At 41.8% G+C, this 23,013-nt stretch overlaps 1 protein-coding gene across 9 annotated transcripts in view; it reads right to left on the minus strand.

Annotated features, from left to right (window-relative positions):
• The window catches only part of SERGEF (secretion regulating guanine nucleotide exchange factor), a 257,053-nt gene that overhangs the window by 193,687 nt on the left and 40,353 nt on the right, over positions 1–23,013 (minus strand). For all 9 annotated transcript variants that reach the window (XM_030560505.1, XM_030560507.1, XM_030560506.1 and 6 more), the window contains exon 9: positions 25–191. In XM_030560505.1, coding sequence (XP_030416365.1) covers positions 25–191 — 167 coding nt within the window. The remainder of the gene's footprint in view (positions 1–24; positions 192–23,013) is intronic.

Consider the following 23,013-nt stretch of genomic DNA (forward strand, 5'->3'; position numbering starts at 1 on the left):
GAAAAGGACAAATTTTTCCCTTACCTGAGATGCTCCAGCGAGGCAAGGCACTGAAACTGGCACATTAGACAACTGCTCCAAATGCTGCTCAGATGATCTCTGCACCTCCTGTCTTTGTCCATCGTGAACAACTGCACTCCTTCCGAGCTGCCCATAGTCTGCTCTACCCCATGTGAAGACCCTGCCAGTTTCTAAATACAAACATACCGTTATGGGTTATTTCTCCATTACAACCAATGTTTGGAATGCTAATTTCAGAACTAGAACAACCGACTGTTTACTGCACCCTACCTAAAAGCTCAGAGAACACAACAGTGAAAAAGTGAAGAATCTACTTACTCTTTGGAGCATGAGGGGAGAATAGGTATTAAAATGTAGCTGAGAAACTCATTGCAGTTACCCAAACTTCAGCGTTTAGTTTTCAAACAGAAATGCCATCTCTGATGAGCCACGGATTGTACATGGAATTGTCTCAGTAAATCTGCATCCTCTAAATGTGCTGTATAGAATTTTCATACACATTTGTTTTACAAAAGAAACCTTTTTGTTTTGTTTTAAGAGAGACACACTTAAAATAGCTTATGTTAAATTCCAAGAGATTTTCCTTCTGTCATAGTATTTGGCACAGAGAGCCCCAATAGGGCTTTCGCCAATATAAAAATCTCATTAAAAAAAATCACATCCCAAACCATTATTATACTGGTAAAAACTATAAGTATAGACCTGGATTTAGGCTCTGATCCTATAATTGACAGTACGTAAGTGGACTACTGTCCCCCACGCAGAGTCCCATTCACTGTAATGGGGCTAAGCAAGGGCAGAGCCTTTCACCCACATGCTATCACCTTATCCAACATCTCCTTTTTGTTGATGACGCAGCAGTGACACACAGAAGCTTATCTCCAAAACCTTACAGTCAGTTTTCCCAAAGCCTGCCAAGACTTTGGGCTTATCATAAGCCTAAAAAAGATTAACATAATGTTGAGGAAGCACCTTCCATCAAGATCAGCAACTATGAACTTGAAGTGGTGAACACAGTCAACCTTTCACTTGAAATGGAATTCAACATCCGCACTGGAAAAGCCACCACAACAATGTCTAGACTGAGCAAGAGGAGATGGCAAAACAACTAACTGACAGAACACACAAAGATCCGTGTGTATTGTGCATGTGTTATCATCACACTTTGTATGGGAGTGACACATGGACCTGATACTCTCATCAGGAAAAGAGGTTCAACAGCTTCCATATGTGTTGCCTTCATTGAAACTTTGGCATCTCCTGGAGGGACAGAGTCACCAACACTGAAGTGCTCGAGCAGCCCAGCATACTCAGCATGCAAACACTCTTCAGTGATGCCTCCACTGGCTTGGGTATGTGTGCCGAATGAATGATGGGGCGCATCCCAAAGGACATCCTCTACGGTGAATTGGCATCTTGGAAAAGACACAAAGGACACCCAAAAATGCATTTCAAGGATGTGTGCAAGCGAGACCTCAAAGAAATGGACATGGATGTGGACAATTGGGAAGATCACACTCAAGACCACAGCCTTTGGAGACAAGAGCTTAACAAAGGTCTCCAGAATTATGAGAGGAAGCCGCCCAGCTTAGCAGAGGAGAAAAGAGCTTGCAGAAGGCAGAGCCCAAAGGGTCAAAACATCATCTTTAAATGTGATGGATGCGGCAGAGACTGTCTCTCTCAAGTGGGGCTCTTCAGCCACAGCTGCCATAAAACCAACTGAATAAATTCTTTACTTCTCAGGGGCACATACTCGTGGTCTCTCAAGACTGAAGGATGCCTGCTACTTTTCTTTTATGGGAATGAGTTCCATAATCCCGCTTCAGAGCCTAAGAACATTCTGTCTCCCACAGTCACAACTCCTCCATTGGTTTACCATTTTACTGCAGAATGTTGTTACCATGTGAACTGCATTAGATACTATATACAGTAAGTTCTCTATAGAATATTGATCAACATTTCATAGCACCAAAAAAAATTCAACCTGAGGCAGACACAAAGCATGGAAAATTCCAGCCCGAAAAGTTAAATTCTGTCAAAGTTATAAGCACTGGGTTATGATAGAAAGCGTTAGGCACTCTTAACAAGAGGCATTGCTATTCTGTCACCTATAACAGAAGGTATTTAATAATGGACTAAAAATATACATTAGTCACATAGAATAAGAGGCTGAGGGATGAATTACTTAAGAATTAAAAGTGACATAACAAGGAATATTGATCGAAAATTAGAAAAGGACAATTTTTAATTACAAGTTAAGAAAACACTTCTAGCAGTGAGTCAATTAGACAATGGAGAACATTTAACAAGGTGGGCTGCTAAGGCATCAGAATTTGATGTTCAAGAAAAGACAAGATAAAAAGACTTAGCACATAGAAGACAATCCTGAAATTTGTCGGACGAGAAGCAGAACACCATGCTGGAAGTCCTTTCCACCTCTATCAAAACATTGACAGTGTTTAGTAAGAGCTTGATCCTGCAAGGTGCTCAGCACTCTGACCCCAATCCATGAAAGCACTTAAGATCATGCTTAACTATGAACATGTGAGTAGTTCCACTGACATCAGTAGAATTATATGTGTGCTTAACATTAAGCACATGCTGCATTGGATCAGGACAGACTGCTCATCAGCGTGCAGGGACTGGATCCCAAGTCAGAAACAATGGGCTTAATTGTGTAACTTTAAGTGAAACTAATATCCAAACCAACAGACCAGATAACTTGTTTTTTTCCATTTTCATGTATGCTTTTATCTAGTCCATGTTGAAATTAATATTATATTATTCATGGTGTTTTATGTATCAGTAGAAATCTGCCTTCCCTTATCTCAGTCACATGGAATTAATTGATTTTCTCCTATTCTTAAAGCTGATAGCCCCCAATATAACAGTTCATAATCAGAAAATCTCTTAAATCCTTTGCTGAACAGGGATTGACTTAAACATGTGTTTAAATGCTTGCTGAATTGGGACCTCACTTTTTAATCTGCAGTTCAACCTCATGAAAGCGCCTCTAGATTTACTTTATATCCTCCTTCAAATAAACTGCCACCATGAAGGAAAATGGAAATCCAACTCCCAAAGTCTGTGGCGTTGAGCATGTCTAATGATATTGCTTATAATACTTCTACATTTCTGTCTAACATTGTACATTTCACTATGCTTACTTATGATGCTGTCAGGAATGTAAAGTATGTTATTTTTCTTTCTTAGTCATTTCCTAATCAATCTATTCAGCCATATGGACAGTTCCAGTACAATCATAAATAGTCATTGTTGTACCGGAACAGTCCATATGGCTGAAGAGATTTTGGTCTTGTACATTTGACATTGAAACTGACCCATTTTTAAAGAACAGATAAGAATTTTAGTAAATGTTGATTTGTTTCTTCCACATCACTTCAGATTTATTTTTGTCTGAAGTTATAGTTGTCACTATTTTAAAACTGCATCATGATTACGTTATGGTCACTTATCTTGACATTCCTCTTAACTATATTTAAGAACATCTTACTAGACACACAAAAAGCCACAATCAAGAAAGAAGGCTGTGCTGGTTTAGAGGGGAAATGACAGCAGCTATAAAAAATAAAAATAATAATATATAACAAATGGAAGAAAGGAATGAATGTATATAACTCAGAAGTTTGTCACTGTATAAAATTGCTACGGGAAACAAAGGGACCCAAGGACATATCTATGGCCAGAAGAGTTAAGGACAATAAGAAGGAGGGTTTTTTAATAGATTAGAAATAAACAAAATCCCAACAATGATACTGGTCCATTACTAGGTAGAAATGGCAGAATTATCAATACAGAGACAGCAGAAGTGCTCAATAAATATTTCTGTTCTACATTTGGAGGAAAAACAGATGACAGGCTTATATGGTGAGTGGGCTTGAAACGGTGCAGGCTGCAGGAACATGCTGGCCACTGCTTCCTGCGGCTCCCATTGACCAGGAATGGCAAACCACAGCCATTGCAAGCTGCTGGGGGCCGTGCCTGCGAATGGTCAACATAAACAGAATGTCTTGCAGCCCGCCAGCAGATTACCCTGAGGGGCCATGTGCCGAAGGTTGCCGACCCTGCACTAGTATCTCTAGAGGATGTTAAACAGAAGCTACTAAAGTTAGACATATTTAAATCAGCAGGTCCAGACAACTCACATCCAAAAGTTTTAAAAGCGCTGGCTGAGGAGCTCACTGGACCATTAATGTTGATTGTCAGTAAGTCTAGAAGCACTGGGTAAGTTCCAGAAACTGGAAGAAAGTTTATGTTGTGTCAATTTTTAAAAAGGGTAAACAGGATGACCTGGGTAATTATAGGCTGTCAGCCTGACATTGATCCCGGGCAAGGTAATGGAGCAGCTGATATGGGACTCATAAGAAAGAAAGAATTAAAGACAGGTAATGGAATTAAAGTAAATCAACATGATATTATGGAAAATAGATCCTGTCAAATTATTTTGATATTTCTATGACATTACAAGTTGGGTTGATAAAGTCAATAGTGTTAATATAATATACTTAGATTTCTGTAAGGCATTTGACTTGGTACTACACAACATTTTGATTAAAAAAAACTAGAACAGAAACAATTAACATGGCACATATTAATGGGTTAAAAGCGGGCTAACTGAAAGGTCTCAATATGTAATTGTAAATGGGGAATCGTCATCGATTGGATGTGTTTCCAGTGGGGTCTGACAGGCATTGGTTCTTGGCCCTGCACTATTTAACATTTTTATCAAAGACCTGGAAAAACACAAAGTCATCACTGACAAAGTTTGCAGATGACACAAAAATTGGGGGAGTGGTAAATAATGAAGAGGGCAGCTCACTAATTCTGGGCAATCTGGATCACTTGGTAAACTGGGCACATGCAAACAATATGTGTTTTAATATGACTCAGTGTAAACGTGTACATCTGGGAACAAAGAATGCAGGCCATATTAACATAATGGGGGGTTCAATGCTGGGAAGCAGTGACTCTGAAAAAGATTTGGGAGTTGTTGTGGCTAATCAGCTGAACATGAGCTCCCAGTGTGATGCTATGTCCCAAAGAAATAATGCGATTATGGGACACAAACAGTAATCTTGAGTAGGAGTAAAGAGTTATTTTACCTCTGTATTTATCATTGGTGCAACCCACTGCTGGAATACTATGTCCAGTTCTGGAGTCTAGCACTCAAGAAGGAAGTTGATAAATTGGAGGGTGTTCAGAAAAGAACAACAAAAGGATTAGAAAACTTGTTATAGTGATTGATCTCTTTGAGTCAACCTATTTAGCTTAACCAAAAGAAGGTTAAGAGGTGACTTGATTACAGTCTATAATGGACTTTTCAGTCTAGCAGAGAAAGGTATAACACAATCAAATAGTTGGAAGTCAAAGCTAGACAAATTCAGACCAGAACTAAGGCATACATTTTTGACAGGGAGTGTAATTAATCATTGGAACAATTTACCAAAGCTTGTGGTGGATTGTTTTTTTTTATCATTGACAATTTTTACATTAAAATTGGGTGCTTTTCTAAAAGACATGCTCCAGAAATTATTTTGGAGAAGTTCTACGACCTGTGTTATACAGAATGCCAGACTAGATGATCACAATGGTCCTTTCTGGCTTTGGGATCCATTAATCTAATAAGACCCAAAATTCAAGAATTAGACACTTGCTAAGCTATTTGTTCATAAATTCTATCCAATAAACAATGTATGAAAATAGTTATTATTCTAGGTTCTTTATTACAACTCATGGATGCATTTAAAGTAACATTACCTGTAATCACTGAACAGTTACAGTGAATGGTAGAACTTTATTTGGTCAAAGTTACAATAGGGATCTTTATATAAAATTCTTTTTACATCTCTCTCTCATGAAAATTCACTGGTTCTTATGCAAAAATTCAAGAGGTCCATTCTGAATCTGCTGTTAGCCTCTAAGTTTCATATTAATTCTTTCAATGATCCACATCCCTCTTGGTGGTGTTCTGCATATTTTATATAGTTGGTATGTTTCCAGTACCTTTTTTGTATTTTATTTATAATGCCTTAAATATATCCATTAAAAAATTGCACATAAAACACAGACTTGTATCTACTAATGCCTCTTCAGTAAAATCAACTCAGAGCAACAGACTGCTTTTCATTATATTCCTCTCTTCATACATAGATGCTGGAGCTAAGGAGTGCTGCCACACCCCCTGGCTTGAAGTCATTTCCATCATACACAGAGTTTACAGTTTGGTTCGGTGGCTCTGAGCACCCCCAGTATACAAATTGTTCTAGAACCCCTGCCTTCACAGCTCTAGAACCTTGAAATTTCAGCTTTTCCTGTTGAAAGATTGTATCTCGTTTAGAGAAAATAAATGTTATTCAATGGAATTCACCATACAGGGCAGAAAAGACTCTAACACAGGTGGACTCTTAGGTTACAGGGCTGCACATCACCCTAAAAAGGAAAACAAATATTCCCAAAGTTGAAGCCTTTAAGCACAGATTCCAATAGAAAGGTTAAGGGCACAAAATTCAGCACTCCTTATTCTGGCAAACTGCCTTTTACTTTATTAAATATTAAAGTATAAAATTATTAACGTAATAATATTAAAGTATTATACTTCAATGAGAGTTTTGCAATAGCTAAGTAGTGCTGAAGAAAGCCCTGAATTAACATGTCAAATTACCATGCCAGATAATAGGATGGTGATAATTGGCAACATCATATGATAAATTCAGTGTATCATGCTAATTACTGTGCAGCTCTGATAATTTCACCTGCACTCTGTCCACTGAGCCATCTCTGTCAGGACTGCAGCTAACACTCCACACCTTTAAGAAGCTTTGAACAGCCTCCACAGATTGTCCCATCATTGAAAAAATAAAACCAGAGAAATGTTTGTCTCTTTGCCTCCACATTTACACTGACTGAACACTCAAGATGGGCAATACCTGTATTCAGTCAAAGGAGCTATTCACATGCTTAAAGTTGAACATGTGCTTACATGCTTTGCTGGACTGGGCAAGAATCTGTAGAAGATACTGTGAGGCTGGATTTTTCTGAGAAGACATTGTAACCTTAAGTATCAGATGAGGCTATGGGCAAACCAGAAGAATTACATTTGGATGAAATTAAAATGAAACCTATTCATTCAAAAATCTAGTTAAAGGAGAACTATTGTCAATGATAGACTGAAATGTGGGCTTCCCTCCAGTACATATGGTTGTTTCTGAACTCTGCCATCCCATCCGAAACAGCTCCATCAGTGGGTTATATTAAATCACCTATCATTCCTTGCATTCATTTTCAAACTGAAAAAATGCCCTTTCATATCTCTTTCTTCCTGATTAGAGACACGATTCTGCCTCACCAGCTGTGCACCGGCTCATTCTAAATTCTAACTATGATGCATCTCTCACTTGTAGACTTTTATTAGCAATGTCTTAAAATGCAGATTGCTGCCTAAATTTAGTTACATAATTAAAAACAAATTTCACTCATCTCTACCCCAGCAAACAAAATTGCTGCACTCAAAGTTCAATAGAGGGCTTGACTTTTCATCTAAAAACAACTGTATCCTAACGAAAAGTAGGAAGAAAAAAAATCAAAGTGCTATTTAGTTATGACGCTGACATGCAAAGATGCATAAAACATTAACCAGCTATGGAAAAGGTCTATTTGCAAATGCATTATAGTATTACCAGAGGTTTACTGTTCTGCGTACTTCTGCAAATAAATTCAGCACTATGCTACTATGGCAGGATGAGTCACACACTTTTAATGACATTCTATATTTATATCTTCATGCCCTTCTTCTGCTCTCAGTTCTGTGCTTTCTCCCATACAACCCCTGTTTTATCTGAGACTCCCTTCCTGACTCAGTCCACCTCATCCCCAGCCTCTTTTGGTGTCTAGGCTGGGGGAGGGAGGCTGCAGCTGGGCTCTGAGTAGGGTGACCAGATGTCCTGATTTTATAGGGACAATCCCGATATTTGGGGCTTTTTCTTATATAAGCTCCTATTATCCTCCACCCCCTGTCCTGATTTTTCACACCTGCTGTTGGTCACCCGAGCTCTGGGGGGAGGAGATGTGGGTGTCTGGCACTCCAGCTGGGCTCGGGGAGGGAGGGGCAGAGAAACAGGAACTTGGTCATCATAGGGGTTTCTTTAGCTCTCTACTCCTGGGGGAATTTTGTGTGTATGTCTGTATTGTTATAGACATAGTTGCTGACAGGCATTTTAAAATAAATTACCAAAATAATTGAAACTGGCATGCTTATATAGTGTTACTTTAACAAATAAAATATGCAGAATTTTAAAATATTGTGCACAGAATTTTTTGACACAGAATTCCCCCAAGAATAAGATTTGCAGCAGGAAGAAAGCTGAGACAAAAACAGGAGAGACTTCAACTCAGGCTGTAGATGAAAGGAGGGAGTTATGCATTTTCTGGTTCTGCCTTCTTCCTGTAGCTTACGAGTAAAGCTTGTTAGAATGAACATATAAGGGGGGCCATTTGCAGAGGCGTTTACTATATCAGGCCCCACACACAGACATGCAAGACAGAAAATTTACCGCAAACACATCTGGGGTTGTGGTTGCTTACATTTTTTTTAAAATGAAAAATGGGGAGAGTTAGGACATCAAGAGAAATAAGTAGCAGGGGGAAGTTGAACTCCTTAAGCAATCAATCCTGGGAATTGCTGAGCAGCCTCAACTACTATTGATGGGCAGGATGCCTCAGCGTCTTCCAGAATCACACTCTAAAGGTACTGATAATTGAACAACAGAATACAGCATCTGCACAGTAATAAGTGGTTGGAATGTAGTGCCCAGGATCGTGGTCTAACAGCAAAAGAGTCATGAGGATCCCACCCTGTCATAAACAGATAGCTAAGGGTTAATGTCTCTTTCACCTGAAACACCTGACCAGCGAACCAATCAGGAAACCGGATTTTTTCAACTTTGGGTGGAGGGAATTGTGTCTCGGAGTCTTTTGTCTGTCTGCCTGCTGTTTTCCTCTGAGCTTTGGAGAAGTAGTTCTATTTTCTAGTCTTCTGTTTCTAAGTGTAAGGACAAAGAGATCAGATAGTAAGTTATATGGTTTCTTTTCTTTGGTATTTGCATGAATATAAGTGCTGAAGTGCTTTGATTTGTATTCTTTTTGAATAAGGCTGTTTATTCAATATTCTTTTAAGCAATTGACCCTGTGTTGTATCATCTTAATACAGAGAGAACATTTGTATTTTTTCTTTCTTTTTATATAAAGCTTTCTTTTAAGACCTGTTGGAGTTTTTCTTTACTTCAGGAAAATTGAGTCTGTACTCACCAGGGAATTGGTGGGAGGAAGAAATCAGGGGAGGTCTGTGTGTGTTGAATTGGCTAGCCTGATTTTGCATTTCCTCTGGGTGAATAGGAAAGTCCTTTTGTTCCCAGGACTGGGGAACGGAGAGGGGGAATCACTCTGTGTAGTTTCACAGAGCTTGTGTCTGTGCATCTCTCCAGGAGCACCTGGAGGGGGGAAGGGAAATAGGATTATTTCCCTTTGTTGTGAGACTCAAGGGATTTGGGTCTTGGGGTCCCCAGGGAAGGTTTTTCAGGGGGACCAGAGTGCCCCAAAACACTCTAATTTTTTGGGTGGTGGCAGCAGGTACCAGGTCCAAGCTGGTAACTAAGCTTGGAGGTTTTCATGCTAACCCCCATATTTTGGACGCTAAGGTCCAGATCTGGGAATAAGGTTATAACATGGTGTAGCGGCGGTGGGATCTAGACAGAATCCAGAAGCCAGTAGGAATATTATATTTTTCTTTTCTCTGCTAAGGGCTTTTTAGCAGAGAGAAACAGTTTGGTTTTAAAAGGGAACCAGAGAGAATTTTTTTTTCTGCTCTCTCTAGCAGTTTGTGGTTTGCATGTTAAGCGAGAAGACTGTTGAGGGTCTTTTGTCATGCAATAGCCCTCCCATTAGGAGGCAAGTACCAGCACTTATATGCATGCAAATAAAGTGGTTTTTCTGGTTTCCCTTCATTGAACATTAGCTAGAGAGAGAAAGGGAAAAAAGCACTGTTGCTAGGCAGACTTCAGGAGGCAACAGAGCCTGCAGTTCAAAAGAGAAACACCGGAGGGCACCCCAACACAAGAAAACAGGAACCATGTCTACCAGGACAAAAATGGAGGCCGAAGACCAATTAAAAGAAGCTGAACACAGGCGACAACTAGAAATAAAACAAAAAGAGATGGAGCTGAAAGAAAAGGAAGAAAGCATCAAACAGGCAGCCCAAGAGGCAGCACACAAAAGAAAACTAGAAGAAGAAGAGGTGGCCTACCGAAGGAAACAAGCAGAAGATGAGGCAGCCCACAGAAGACAGATAGAACTCCAGAGGGAAGCCCACCAACAGGCCATGGAATTAGAAAAGGCTAAGCAACAGACTCCAGCCAATCCTAACAACCCATCGCCCATTATTGCTCCACAGCACAGGAAATTTCCCACCTACAAGGCAGGTGATGACACCGAGGCCTTCTTGGAAAATTTTGAAAGAGCCTGTCTTGGGTACAGCATCCCCGAAGACCAGTACATGGTGGAATTAAGGCCACAACTCAGTGGACCTTTAGCAGAGGTGGCAGCTGAAATGCCCAAGCCGCAAATGAATGACTATAAACTTTTTCAAACCAAGGCCAGATACAGGATGGGGATAACCCCAGATCATGCCCGTCGGCGCTTCAGAACCCAAAAGTGGAAACCAGAGATGTCATTTCCCAAACACGCCTACTACATTGCAAAAAACTATGAGGCCTGGTTAACAGGAAACAACATTCAAACCTTGGAAGAAGTGAACCTCCTCATACAAATGGAGCAGTTCTTGGATGGTGTTCCTGAAGACATCACACGGTACATACAAGATAGAAATCCCAAAACTATCGCTGAGGCGGGGGAGATTGGAGCCAAATGGATGGAACTGGCAGAAAGCAAGAAAGCTACTGTCAAGGGGAACGATTACCCCAGGGGGCACACAGACCATAAACCCTACAACTGAGGACAGCCAAAGACCCCACATACCACCCAAGTAAAGCCACAGATATCCTACCCTTCAACCTCACCAGTCTCCAGTAACTCACCTCGGCCCAGTGACCCATCAGATGGAAGATGCTTTAAGTGTAATGAACTGGGACATATCAAGGCCAACTGTCCCAAGAACACCATGCGAGTGCAATTCATTACACCACCATCACCCCAAAGATCCCCAGGCCCAGATGCCTCTCAAATACCCCTGGAGCGAAGGGAAAATTTGAGAGTGGGCGGAAAGAAGGTTACTGCGTGGAGAGACACGGGGGCACAAGTGTCAGCTATCCACCAATCCTTCGTTGACCCCAAATTCATCAACCCAAAGGCCAAAGTTACAATTTACCCCTTCATGTCACAAGCTGTAGACTTGCCTACAGCTCAACTGCCTGTCCAGTACAAAGGCTGGTCAGGAATGTGGACTTTTGCAGTCTATGACAATTATCCTATCCCCATGCTACTGGGGGAAGACTTGGCCAACCAGGTGAGGCGGGCCAAGAGAGTGGGAATGGTTACCCGTAGCCAAACCAGGCAAGCTTCCAGACCCATTCCTGTTCCTGAGCCGTACACAGAGGCCCCGTCTGTGTTACCAGAGACCCAGACAGAGGTAGTGGACCCGGATTCCATGCCTACCACTGAAACAGCCACAGCATCTCCAGTCCCAGGCCCGGAACTGGAACAGCAACCAGCACCAGCAAGTGCAACCACATCTTCAAACTCAACGCCAGAGGGCGCCAGCGAGCCAGAACTGGCAGAAGCAACAGACAGCCATACCCAAAAGGCTCAGCCAGAGCCTGAAATACCCTCAGGTGCACCAGCGGAGAGCGGTTCACCAGCAACGGAAACAACCCCATCACCTACATCGCTTCCAGAGGGACCAAGCCCAAGTCCACAGTCTGAGGAAGAACTGGTGACCCCAGCCTCAAGGGAACAGTTCCAGGCTGAGCAGGAAGCAGATGACAGCCTTCAGAAAGCGTGGGCGGCGGCACGGAGCACCCCACCGCCTCTCAGCTCTTCTAATTGATCCCGGTTTGTTATAGACCAAGGACTTTTATACAAGGAAATTCTTTCTGGTGGACACCGGGAAGAATGGCAGCCGCAAAAACAGTTGGTGGTTCCAACTAAGTACCGGGGAAAGCTCTTAAGCTTAGCCCATGATCATCCCAGTGGCCATGCTGGGGTGAACAGAACCAAGGACCGGTTGGGGAAGTCCTTCCACTGGGAGGGGATGGGCAAGGATGTTGCCAAGTATGTCTGGTCTTGTGAGGTATGCCAAAGAGTGGGTAAGCCTCAAGACCAGGTCAAGGCCCCTCTCCAGCCACTCCCCATAATTGAGGTCCCATTTCAGCGAGTAGCTGTGGATATTCTGGGCCCTTTCCCAAAAAAGACGCCCAGAGGAAAGCAGTACGTACTGACTTTAGTGGACTTTGCTACCCGATGGCCAGAAGCAGTAGCTCTAGGCAACACCAGGGCTAACACTGTGTGCCTGGCCCTAACAGACATCTTTGCCAGGGTAGGTTGGCCCTCTGACATCCTTACAGATTCAGGGTCTAATTTCCTGGCAGGGACCATGGAAAAACTGTGGGAAACTCATGGGGTGAATCACTTGGTTGCCACCCCGTACCACCATCAAACCAATGGCCTGGTGGAAAGGTTCAATGGAACTTTGGGGGCCATGATACGAAAATTCATCAACGAATTCTCCAATAATTGGGACCTAGTGTTGCAGCAGTTGCTGTTTGCCTACAGGGCTGTACCACATCCCAGTTTAGGGTTTTCACCATTTGAACTTGTGTATGGTCACGAGGTTAAGGGGCCATTACAGTTGGTGAAGCAGCAATGGGAGGGGTTTACGCCTTCTCCAGGAACTAACATTCTGGACTTTGTAAGCACCCTACAAAGCACCCTCCGACACTCTTTAGCCCTTGCTAGAGAGAACCTAAAGGATGCTCAAGAAGAGCAAAAGGCCTGGTATGACAGACATGCCAGAGAACGTTCCTTCAAGGTAGGAGACCAGGTTATGGTCTTGAAGGCGCAACAGGCCCATAAGATGGAAGCATCATGGGAAGGGCCATTCACGGTCCAAGAGCGCCTGGGAGCTGTAAACTACCTCATAGCATTTCCCAATTCCTCACTAAAGCCTAAAGTGTACCATGTTAATTCTCTCAAGCCTTTCTATTCCAGAGACTTACAGGTTTGTCAGTTTACAGTCCAGGGAGATGATGCTGAGTGGCCTGACGGTGTCTACTACGACGGGAAAAAAGACGGTGGCGTGGAAGAGGTGAACCTCTCAACCACCCTGGAACGTCTGCAGCGGCAACAAATCAAGGAGCTGTGCACTAGCTTCGCCCCATTGTTCTCAGCCACCCCAGGACGGACTGAACGGGCATACCACTCCATTGATACAGGTAATGCTCACCCAATCAGAACCCCACCCTACCGGGTGTCTCCTCATGCCCAAGCTGCTATAGAACGGGAGATCCAGAACATGCTACAGATGGGTATAATCCGCCCATCTACCAGTGCATGGGCATCTCCAGTGGTTCTGGTACCCAAACCAGATGGGGAAATACGCTTTTGCGTGGACTACCGTAAGCTAAATGCTGTAACTCGTCCGGACAACTATCCAATGCCACGTACTGATGAGCTATTGGAAAAGTTGGGACGTGCCCAGTTCATCTCTACAATAGACTTAACCAAGGGGTACTGGCAAGTACCGCTAGATGAACCTGCTAAGGAGAGGTCAGCATTCGTCACCCATGCGGGGGTGTATGAATTCAATGTCCTTCCTTTCGGCCTTCGAAATGCACCCGCCACCTTCCAGAGGCTGGTAGACGGTCTACTAGCTGGACTGGGAGAATTTGCAGTTGCCTACCTCGATGATGTGGCCATTTTTTCAGACTCCTGGCCCGAACACCTACTACACCTGGAAAAGGTCTTTGAGCGCATCAGGCAGGCAGGACTAACTGTTAAGGCCAAAAAGTGTCAAATAGGCCAAAACAGAGTGACTTACCTGGGGCACCAGGTGGGTCGAGGAACCATAAACCCCCTACAGGCCAAGGTGGATGCTATCCAAAAGTGGCCTGTCCCAAGGTCAAAGAAACAGGTCCAATCCTTCTTAGGCTTGGCCGGATACTACAGGCGATTTGTACCACACTACAGCCAAATCGCTGCCCCATTGACCGACCTAACCAAAAAGACCCAGCCAAATGCCGTTAAGTGGACTAATGAGTGTCAAAAAGCCTTTACCCAGCTTAAGGCAACGCTCATGTCGGACTCTGTGCTCAGGGCCCCGGACTTTGACAAGCCATTCCTAGTAACCACGGATGCATCTGAGCGTGGTATAGGAGCAGTGCTCATGCAGGAAGCAACAGATCACAACTTCCATCCTGTCGTGTTTCTCAGCAAGAAACTGTCTGAGAGGGAAAGTCACTGGTCAGTCAGTGAAAAGGAATGCTATGCCATTGTGTACGCCCTGGAAAAGCTACGCCCATATGTTTGGGGACGGCGGTTCAAACTACAAACTGACCATGCTGCACTAAAGTGGCTTCATACTGCCAAGGGGAACAACAAGAAACTTCTTCGTTGGAGTTTAGCTCTCCAAAATTTTGATTTTGACATTCAACACATCACAGGAGCTTCTAACAAAGTTGCTGATGCACTCTCCCGTGAGAGTTTCCCAAAATCCAGTAGTTAAAAAGTGTTCTTAACATGTAAAAGTCTGTTAGTTATATACTTAGTAGTATATGTAAAGGTGCATGTGTTGTATTAATCTGTTTATTTTCAAGTTCTAGAAGGAAATTGCCGCCAGTGAGCTTCCCCACTGTCTGCAATTTGGGGGGCGTGTCATAAACAGATAGCTAAGGGTTAATGTCTCTTTCACCTGAAACACCTGACCAGCGAACCAATCAGGAAACCGGATTTTTTCAACTTTGGGTGGAGGGAATTGTGTCTCGGAGTCTTTTGTCTGTCTGCCTGCTGTTTTCCTCTGAGCTTTGGAGAAGTAGTTCTATTTTCTAGTCTTCTGTTTCTAAGTGTAAGGACAAAGAGATCAGATAGTAAGTTATATGGTTTCTTTTCTTTGGTATTTGCATGAATATAAGTGCTGAAGTGCTTTGATTTGTATTCTTTTTGAATAAGGCTGTTTATTCAATATTCTTTTAAGCAATTGACCCTGTGTTGTATCATCTTAATACAGAGAGAACATTTGTATTTTTTCTTTCTTTTTATATAAAGCTTTCTTTTAAGACCTGTTGGAGTTTTTCTTTACTTCAGGAAAATTGAGTCTGTACTCACCAGGGAATTGGTGGGAGGAAGAAATCAGGGGAGGTCTGTGTGTGTTGAATTGGCTAGCCTGATTTTGCATTTCCTCTGGGTGAATAGGAAAGTCCTTTTTGTTCCCAGGACTGGGGAACGGAGAGGGGGAATCACTCTGTGTAGTTTCACAGAGCTTGTGTCTGTGCATCTCTCCAGGAGCACCTGGAGGGGGGAAGGGAAATAGGATTATTTCCCTTTGTTGTGAGACTCAAGGGATTTGGGTCTTGGGGTCCCCAGGGAAGGTTTTTCAGGGGGACCAGAGTGCCCCAAAACACTCTAATTTTTTGGGTGGTGGCAGCAGGTACCAGGTCCAAGCTGGTAACTAAGCTTGGAGGTTTTCATGCTAACCCCCATATTTTGGACGCTAAGGTCCAGATCTGGGAATAAGGTTATAACACACCCCAAGACAGGTAAGGGTCAGAGGTCCAGCACCTAGGAAGCTGCAGTGAGAGAGACCAGAAAGGGGAGAGGTGCAACTAGCTCCATAATAGTCACATGCCTAACTGCCATTTGTGCTTTCAGAATACCTCCGACAACCCAACCTGAGTTATACCTTCTTCCCAACCCTTTCTTCTTTCTCTAGCTCAAACCTGCATCTTATTAGAATTCACTGACTGCAAGAGATTTTCAACATTTCAGAGCCATAGGTCATAAAACATGGGAGCCAGCAACTGAAGCCCCGTCTACATTAGAGACATCTGCACCAACGTAACTACACCAGTGCAAACCGCTAAGATCAGGCTAGAGAGGAACTTACACCATTTCTCTTTCAGAAGAATAAAGTTGGAAGGTAACAAAACAGAAAAACGAAAAGAGCATGAATGAAAAGCAACCCGGTTCTTCACAACCTTTTATCCTCTGACACATCAAAAGAACACTGACTGAAAGAAGCAGGGCTGTCACATTCATTTTTCATAGACTGCAATGGGATGGGACAGCTTGGAAAGAAATCATGAGTATTCTCCTGCCTTGTGGGAAATGGCCACGTGAGGAGGAGTCACTGACTTGTGCGGAGCTGAGGGGAAAAGGGGGAAAGAAAAAAAAAAGACTCATGAAACCGTTTTATATGCCAGGCTCAGTTTACTGCAGGCACTGAAACCCGAAGGATATCTAAATGCCTGATTTTGATCAATACTGATATTGTTAAATATTGATACAATGTGATGAGGAACTTTTCAACAACTATTCTGGATTTTGAGATCCAACATATCAGCAGGTCTCTGCACACTTTTCAATTATCATCACACACATGTGTGCATGTGCTGGTTTTTAATCTTCTGCTAAAAGGGCAAGCAAGAGGAGACAAGCAAAAAAGATTTAGTGCCTTTCTTTGTCCTGTGTGACTTGCCAGCCTGATTCTTCAAAACAGATGGGTTCTGGCAATCTTCGTTGTCACCTTTATATCATCCCCAAAATTTGCCCTTCTCTTCTGACAGAGGAGTTGTCCATTTTCTTTTCAACAAGTTGCTTATCTTGCAATCATCTATGCCCACAAAGACAGGAGCCTGAAACAAAATATTTGTGTCCAAGGGAATTCTTATGGAGTACAGGAGGGTTATTATCAGAACCAAGAAACAAGGCAGAACATTGAGATGAGAACTGTCAAACTGACTATCACTTTGGGGAGAAGACACTGGCAGCAAAATATGTAGCAATTCATATCCCTCAAGATGTATATGTATATATAATATCCTGTGCTCATGACAGAAAAAAATCTTAACTGAGCTGGCAGACAGAACTGCACCTGAATAAGAGATGTGTCTTCTTCAAAGTTTCCATGCCACTTCTTTCGTTTACTTGTTTTATAAGATATCACCATCCTGCAGTGGAAATGACAGTTTCAAGAGGAAACCCTTACACGGACATCTGATCCGTATACAATATATGCTAAGCCCCTTCCACCCAAAAAGGAGTTTGTCCCAATAACGTTTCATTCTTACTCTGTTAGTTGTAGTATTGGATGGAAAAGAGAGTCCTGAAGAGGGGAACTGGCAAACTGTATTTCTTTCCTCCAGGGGCTAGCTTTTCCTTTATAAAATGGAGAAATTATTGTTACTAGCTGATTTAGAACATTTTTTTCCTACTATTTTCAAACATGGGTGCTTAAATTGTGACTTAGAAACCTGATTTATACATCTAGTTTTGATAACCATGGCCTAAACTCAGTGGGAAGTATAAAGACGAGTTTTCTGCAAAGGCCTCCTATACCTTGTCAGTACTTTGAACTGTTTCTTTGGAATCAGATTTTGCCTATAATAATTAGAATAATGAGATCAATACAAGATGCAATAGCTTACAGACGACTGATTTGGGCAGTTTGACTGGGATGAAGAGACTGTTGACTTTTGTACAATTATATTAGAAAAATGCAGGCTTCTCTTACAAAAGAAAATAGATCATTGTAACCAGAATCCACAGTAAGCCAGTTATGTAACTAAGGGCTTGTTTATATAAGGAAATTGACCAGCAGAACAATACTAGTACACTTATGATTCAAGAGTAATATTGGTATAATACACCACGTGGAGACACTATGCCAGAAAAAATTGACTTGTTTTGGTATCGTTTATATTGCGTGCACCACTAATTTGTATAAGGCCATTACAATATTCTCAGCATTGATTTCTATCCCATTTTTTATACATCCTAACATTTTGTGTTGACCATCGCATTGAGATGTCCACAATGATGCCTAAGGTTTTTTGATAAGTTTCTGATCCACATCTATCTTCAGACTGCATTATTTATTATTATGGCTATTAAAGCACTATTTCCATGAGGCCAGCATATACTCTGGTCTTCTCTTGCCAGTTTCCTTTGTGACTGCACCTCTGTGCAGTGTTTCATGTCTCAGCAATACTGTTTCAAGAAAGTAAGAACTGGAGAACAATGGCTTAGCACAATGGCACGGGGGGGGAGGGTGGAAAGGAATGAGCCAAGACTTGCAGAGATGGCAGTTTCTCCTCTCTTGGTTTTCACCTCAACTGCTAGAACAGGGCCTCATCCTCCCTGATTGAACTGACCTCGTTATCTCTAGCTTGCTTGCTAGCATATATATACCTGCCCCTGGAAATTTCCACCACATGCATCTGAAGAAGTGGGTATTCACCCACGAAAGCTCATGCTCCAAAACATCTGTTAGTGTATAAGGTGCCACAGGATTCTTTGCTGCTTTTACAGTTAATCTCTGTGGGCTGAAACTGACCGCTGAGGCTGGGAAGGAAGAGGAAGGATTTTCCAACAGACAGGCCCCAGGACTTGGAGTCCCCACCAAGCAGTGGCAGATTAAGTGGATCCCACATATCTGTGGATAAGATTCTTGGCTATCAGGGATCCCAGCACTCAGTGGAACTCAGATCTGCAGATGATGTTAGTGAAGCCCCACCACTGGAGCCAGGAGGCTTGGTAGTTGGAGTCTGGATGAGATAGAGACTGGCCCCAGCTGCCCTCTGTCACCTCGTGTTTGAATTTATCATAGTACCACAGTATGCACTATGACACTCCATAATTAACAGCATGGTCGCATGCTAAATGCCAACACCAGCAGCAACAAATGGCAGGAGTGCCAGTGCACATGGCAGGCCAAGCACTGAAGCAGTCTGGCCTGCCTGAGAACTGCAACACGAAGCAACAACATCCTGAGCTAAGGAATGATAAGACTATCTCATCAACCTGGGCCTTAGCAGTGGTCATGGCTTATTCTGAGGGTTCTTTTAATGATCTATGTAGGTTTTTCAAAGAAGCAATAAAAATTATTTCAATTTTAAAAAGTCTGGTTACTAGCTTGGCAATACAAAAGTGCTAGCAAAGCTTGCTTTTCACCTTAGCATCATAAATGGGGATAGATTCCAGTGTATTTCTTCTAGGCTTTAGAATCTCACGACAATCGTCCCAAATACAGGTCAAAACCAGAAAGCAATGCTGTCCTCTAGAGGACCGTTAGTCATTGCATTTTCCTGAAACAGCAGTTTTTCTGTTCTACACTCAGCTAGTCCCACCTCACACAATCTTCCAGAATTTAGTGATGGGAAAAAAATGAAATTAAATACAACTCTGGAACTCTACTTGGAAAGGTATTAGAAACAAAACAAACAAAATAATGTGGCATTTATCAAAATATACGCCAAGCAAATGAGACCCAGGTTCGCAACTGATCCAGCAGAAGGGGAAAATGCTGGAGAATCCTATACAGGTTAATGATTTTATTTTAGTTTGACGGGGTATGCTAAAGTCCTATAATTAAAAGGGCTAGGCATCTGAATCAATATTTACTAAACCACTTCGGTCTCACAGTTTATAGAATGAGCTTCTAGGAAAGAGCCAAGGAGAAGCTGCTCAGACTTGCACAATTTTAGCGTGAGTGAATCAACTTGTTTTCAGTCTGTTTAGAATGCATTATTACTTGCTTACAATAGAGCCTTGATTCGCCCCCCCCCCCCCCCCGCATTGTCCTCCCCACCGCCACACACACAGAGTAAGACACAGCCTCTGGCCCAAAGTCTAAACAGACAAGAAGGGATGGGAAGCACAAGCACAGAGGGATGAAGTGACTGCCCACGGTCACACAGCCGACCAGTGGCAAAGGTTATAATAGAACCCAGCTCTCAATCCCATGAATTATCCATTAGCCTACAATGCCATTCCCAGTCTTTGCCAACAATTTGGAGTTGAAATAGTTCCTCCTCCTGTGGAATGGGTACATTAACAATAAAATAATTGGAAAAAACAAACAGCAAAGTACACAAAGCCATCCTATATTCTTTAGAATGCTTCCTGGAATAGAGATGGTACATTTACTCAGTGTCATTCATTGCCAAGCTTAAGCCCTGAGGAACAAATTAAAGCACATTCAGTAGCTGTGGAACTGCTGTAAGCCAACCCTTTGCGCTTTCTGTCTCTGTATACATTACATCAACTCGCTCTGACATGCTATTTTTGTTCAGTGGGATCAAAGTATGCCTTTTCTAATCTATATTTTTTTGGGGAGGGGGAGGAGAGAAGCCTTGTTCTTCTAGCAACATTTTGTATGTTCAGCTGTAAGCTCCTCGGAGCAAGGACTGTATCTTTCTTTGTGTATGAACAGCATTTAGCACAAAATGACCCTCATCTTAATTAAGGCCTATAGACACTGCTCTAATACAAATTATTAATAATAAAATAAAATAATAATAATGAGGGTGCGGAAATAAAATAGTTCAAATGAAGATTAATCAAGTAATCAACTCTAATACCATTCTAGAGTTTAAACTAAGAACACAAAACCAACATATATCCCTTGTAATATGTAGTAAGACTACATTATATGGATAGATGTTACTAATGTTAGAGGAATAAGTACAAACACTTATCATATACTATAACCAAACGAACAAAGAAAAAAGCTTTGCTTTAAGAAAATCCATACCACACAGCAACACATTCCATGGAAGAAGGAAAGAGATGAAAATTTAGGTAGCCAAAAAAGATTATATATGGATATTACTAATTATATTACATAATTCTGACTAATGTAATAGATGGAGGAATGCTAGGGGAGGTAAACTGATAACTATATAGATAAATATATCAGAGTCAAGTGCATATTTAAAGGCCAATCCTGTAGCTCCTGAGCACCCAAAAATCCCAGTGAAGTCAATGAAATTTACATGTGTTCAAGAAACAACAGATTAGGCCCTTGAATGGGGAAAACATTTTTTAATAATAATAACTGGAGGTATACCAATCTCCTAGAACTGGAAGGGACCTTGAAAGGTCATCAAGTCCAGCCCCCTGCCTTCACTAGCAGGACCAATTTTTGCCCCTTACTTATCAAGACAGAAAGGTACCCCATGATGATATATCTGATGTGGGATCATTTCTAGCACCTAGAAGGAAGCTGGGAAATTTAACAAACATTACTGATTTGATACAATTAGAAAAATTTATTGAAAAAGTATATGATCCTGATTCCTAACTGCACAAAGGTGTAACTTACACCCCCTTTAAGGCTCATTTGTGCTGTGAAAGCGGTATTAAGGGGCCTCAGCACAAATGAAATCTCAGTATCTAGTACTTAATACTCATAACAGTTGATATTTCTTCTACATCCCACACTATCTTACATAAAGTAACTATTCACATAACACACATGCATACTACTTACAAGGTCTTACTGTAATAATGAAAAGAACAAAATGACAGCTTTTTAAAGCTATTGGGCACCTCCAGGTGCTGACAGGTACCTAGCGGAAATTTCAAAAGTGCTTAGACACCTAACGCCCACCCAAGTTGCATTCACATGACATTAACAATGCTGCTTAGATTATCACTGTTCTTCAAGAGAACAATGTTCGTGTTTAAATAATACATACAGAAATAGTAACAGCTAAGGCTTGGTAATCAATTAGTCAAAAGCCAGGAAATGTTAAAGTTGATTGAAGTCTTGATCTCTACAAAAAAACAAAAACAAAAACACTACTACCACTTATTACCACACACATAAAAAGACCAAATTTCTTTAAATAAATCAGTTCAGTAGCATTAAAGCTATTAATGTTTTAAGTTCAAAGAACACTGTTAACTTGGAAAAAATAACATTTCCATCTGAAAATATGGCTTCCTACTACTGCTCCAAGCAACTTCTAAAATGACTATAACTGAAAGAGATTACAAATTGTATACTTTGTACATTTAACTGTTACAGTGTATAGTCTGTATCATTGTTTTGTGATGGTCAGTTTTAACTCCCAGGCCTTGAACCTTGAATATCCATTCACCCTATACAAAGTGAGTGCAAAGCGCTGCTGCTGGCATGAGCAAAGAGTTTTGGTTTGGTAGTGTTTTATACCTAGTTTGCAGTTTCCAAGTTCAGCTAGTTGTAAAAGTGCAAAGTATTCTTATTAGGCTGTTTCATGTCAATACTTTGCATTATTAATGCTTTCAGTTCCCAACTTCCCAGTAAAATTCAAAAAGTATGGATTGGATGGATTGTAAGGTGGATAGAAAGCTGGCTAGATCGTTGGGCTCAACAGGTAGTGATCAATGGCTCAATGTCTAGTTGGCAGCAGGTAAAATGTAATTATAAACAGGGAATCATCATCAAATGGGTGTTTCTAGGGGGTTCTTGCAGGGATCCGTTCTTAGTCTTAAACTATTCAACATTTTTTTAATGACCTGGATGAAACCATAAAACCATCACTTATAAAGTTTGCAGATGATGCAATAATTTGGGGAGTAGTAAATAACAAAGAGAGCAGGTCACTGATACAGAGTGATCTGGATCACTTGGTAAGCTGGGTGCAAGTCAGCAATATGTGTTTTAATATAGCTAAATGTAAACATATTGTGACAAAGTTCTGTCCTTGACTCCATGGGTACTGCATTTCCTGGAAGATTTTTGCTAGCCTCAGAGGTTCCCTGTGACCCTCCATGTAGCCCTTCTCTCTCTAGAGGCAAGAGTCACAGCTTACTGAGTCATTTTCATCATAAGCCAACAATGTCTCCCAGTCTCAGTGATTAATCAGGGAAGGGATACGGGGGAGCCCAGGCCCACCCTCTACTCAAGGCTCCAGCCCAGGGACCCTAAAATTGGCAGCTATGATAGCTGACTTTTTGGAAATAGAACATGTACAATTTCCTGGGCCA

Source organism: Gopherus evgoodei, chromosome 4 (genome assembly GCF_007399415.2).
Source record: "Gopherus evgoodei ecotype Sinaloan lineage chromosome 4, rGopEvg1_v1.p, whole genome shotgun sequence".
Taxonomy (NCBI): Eukaryota; Metazoa; Chordata; order Testudines; family Testudinidae; genus Gopherus; species Gopherus evgoodei.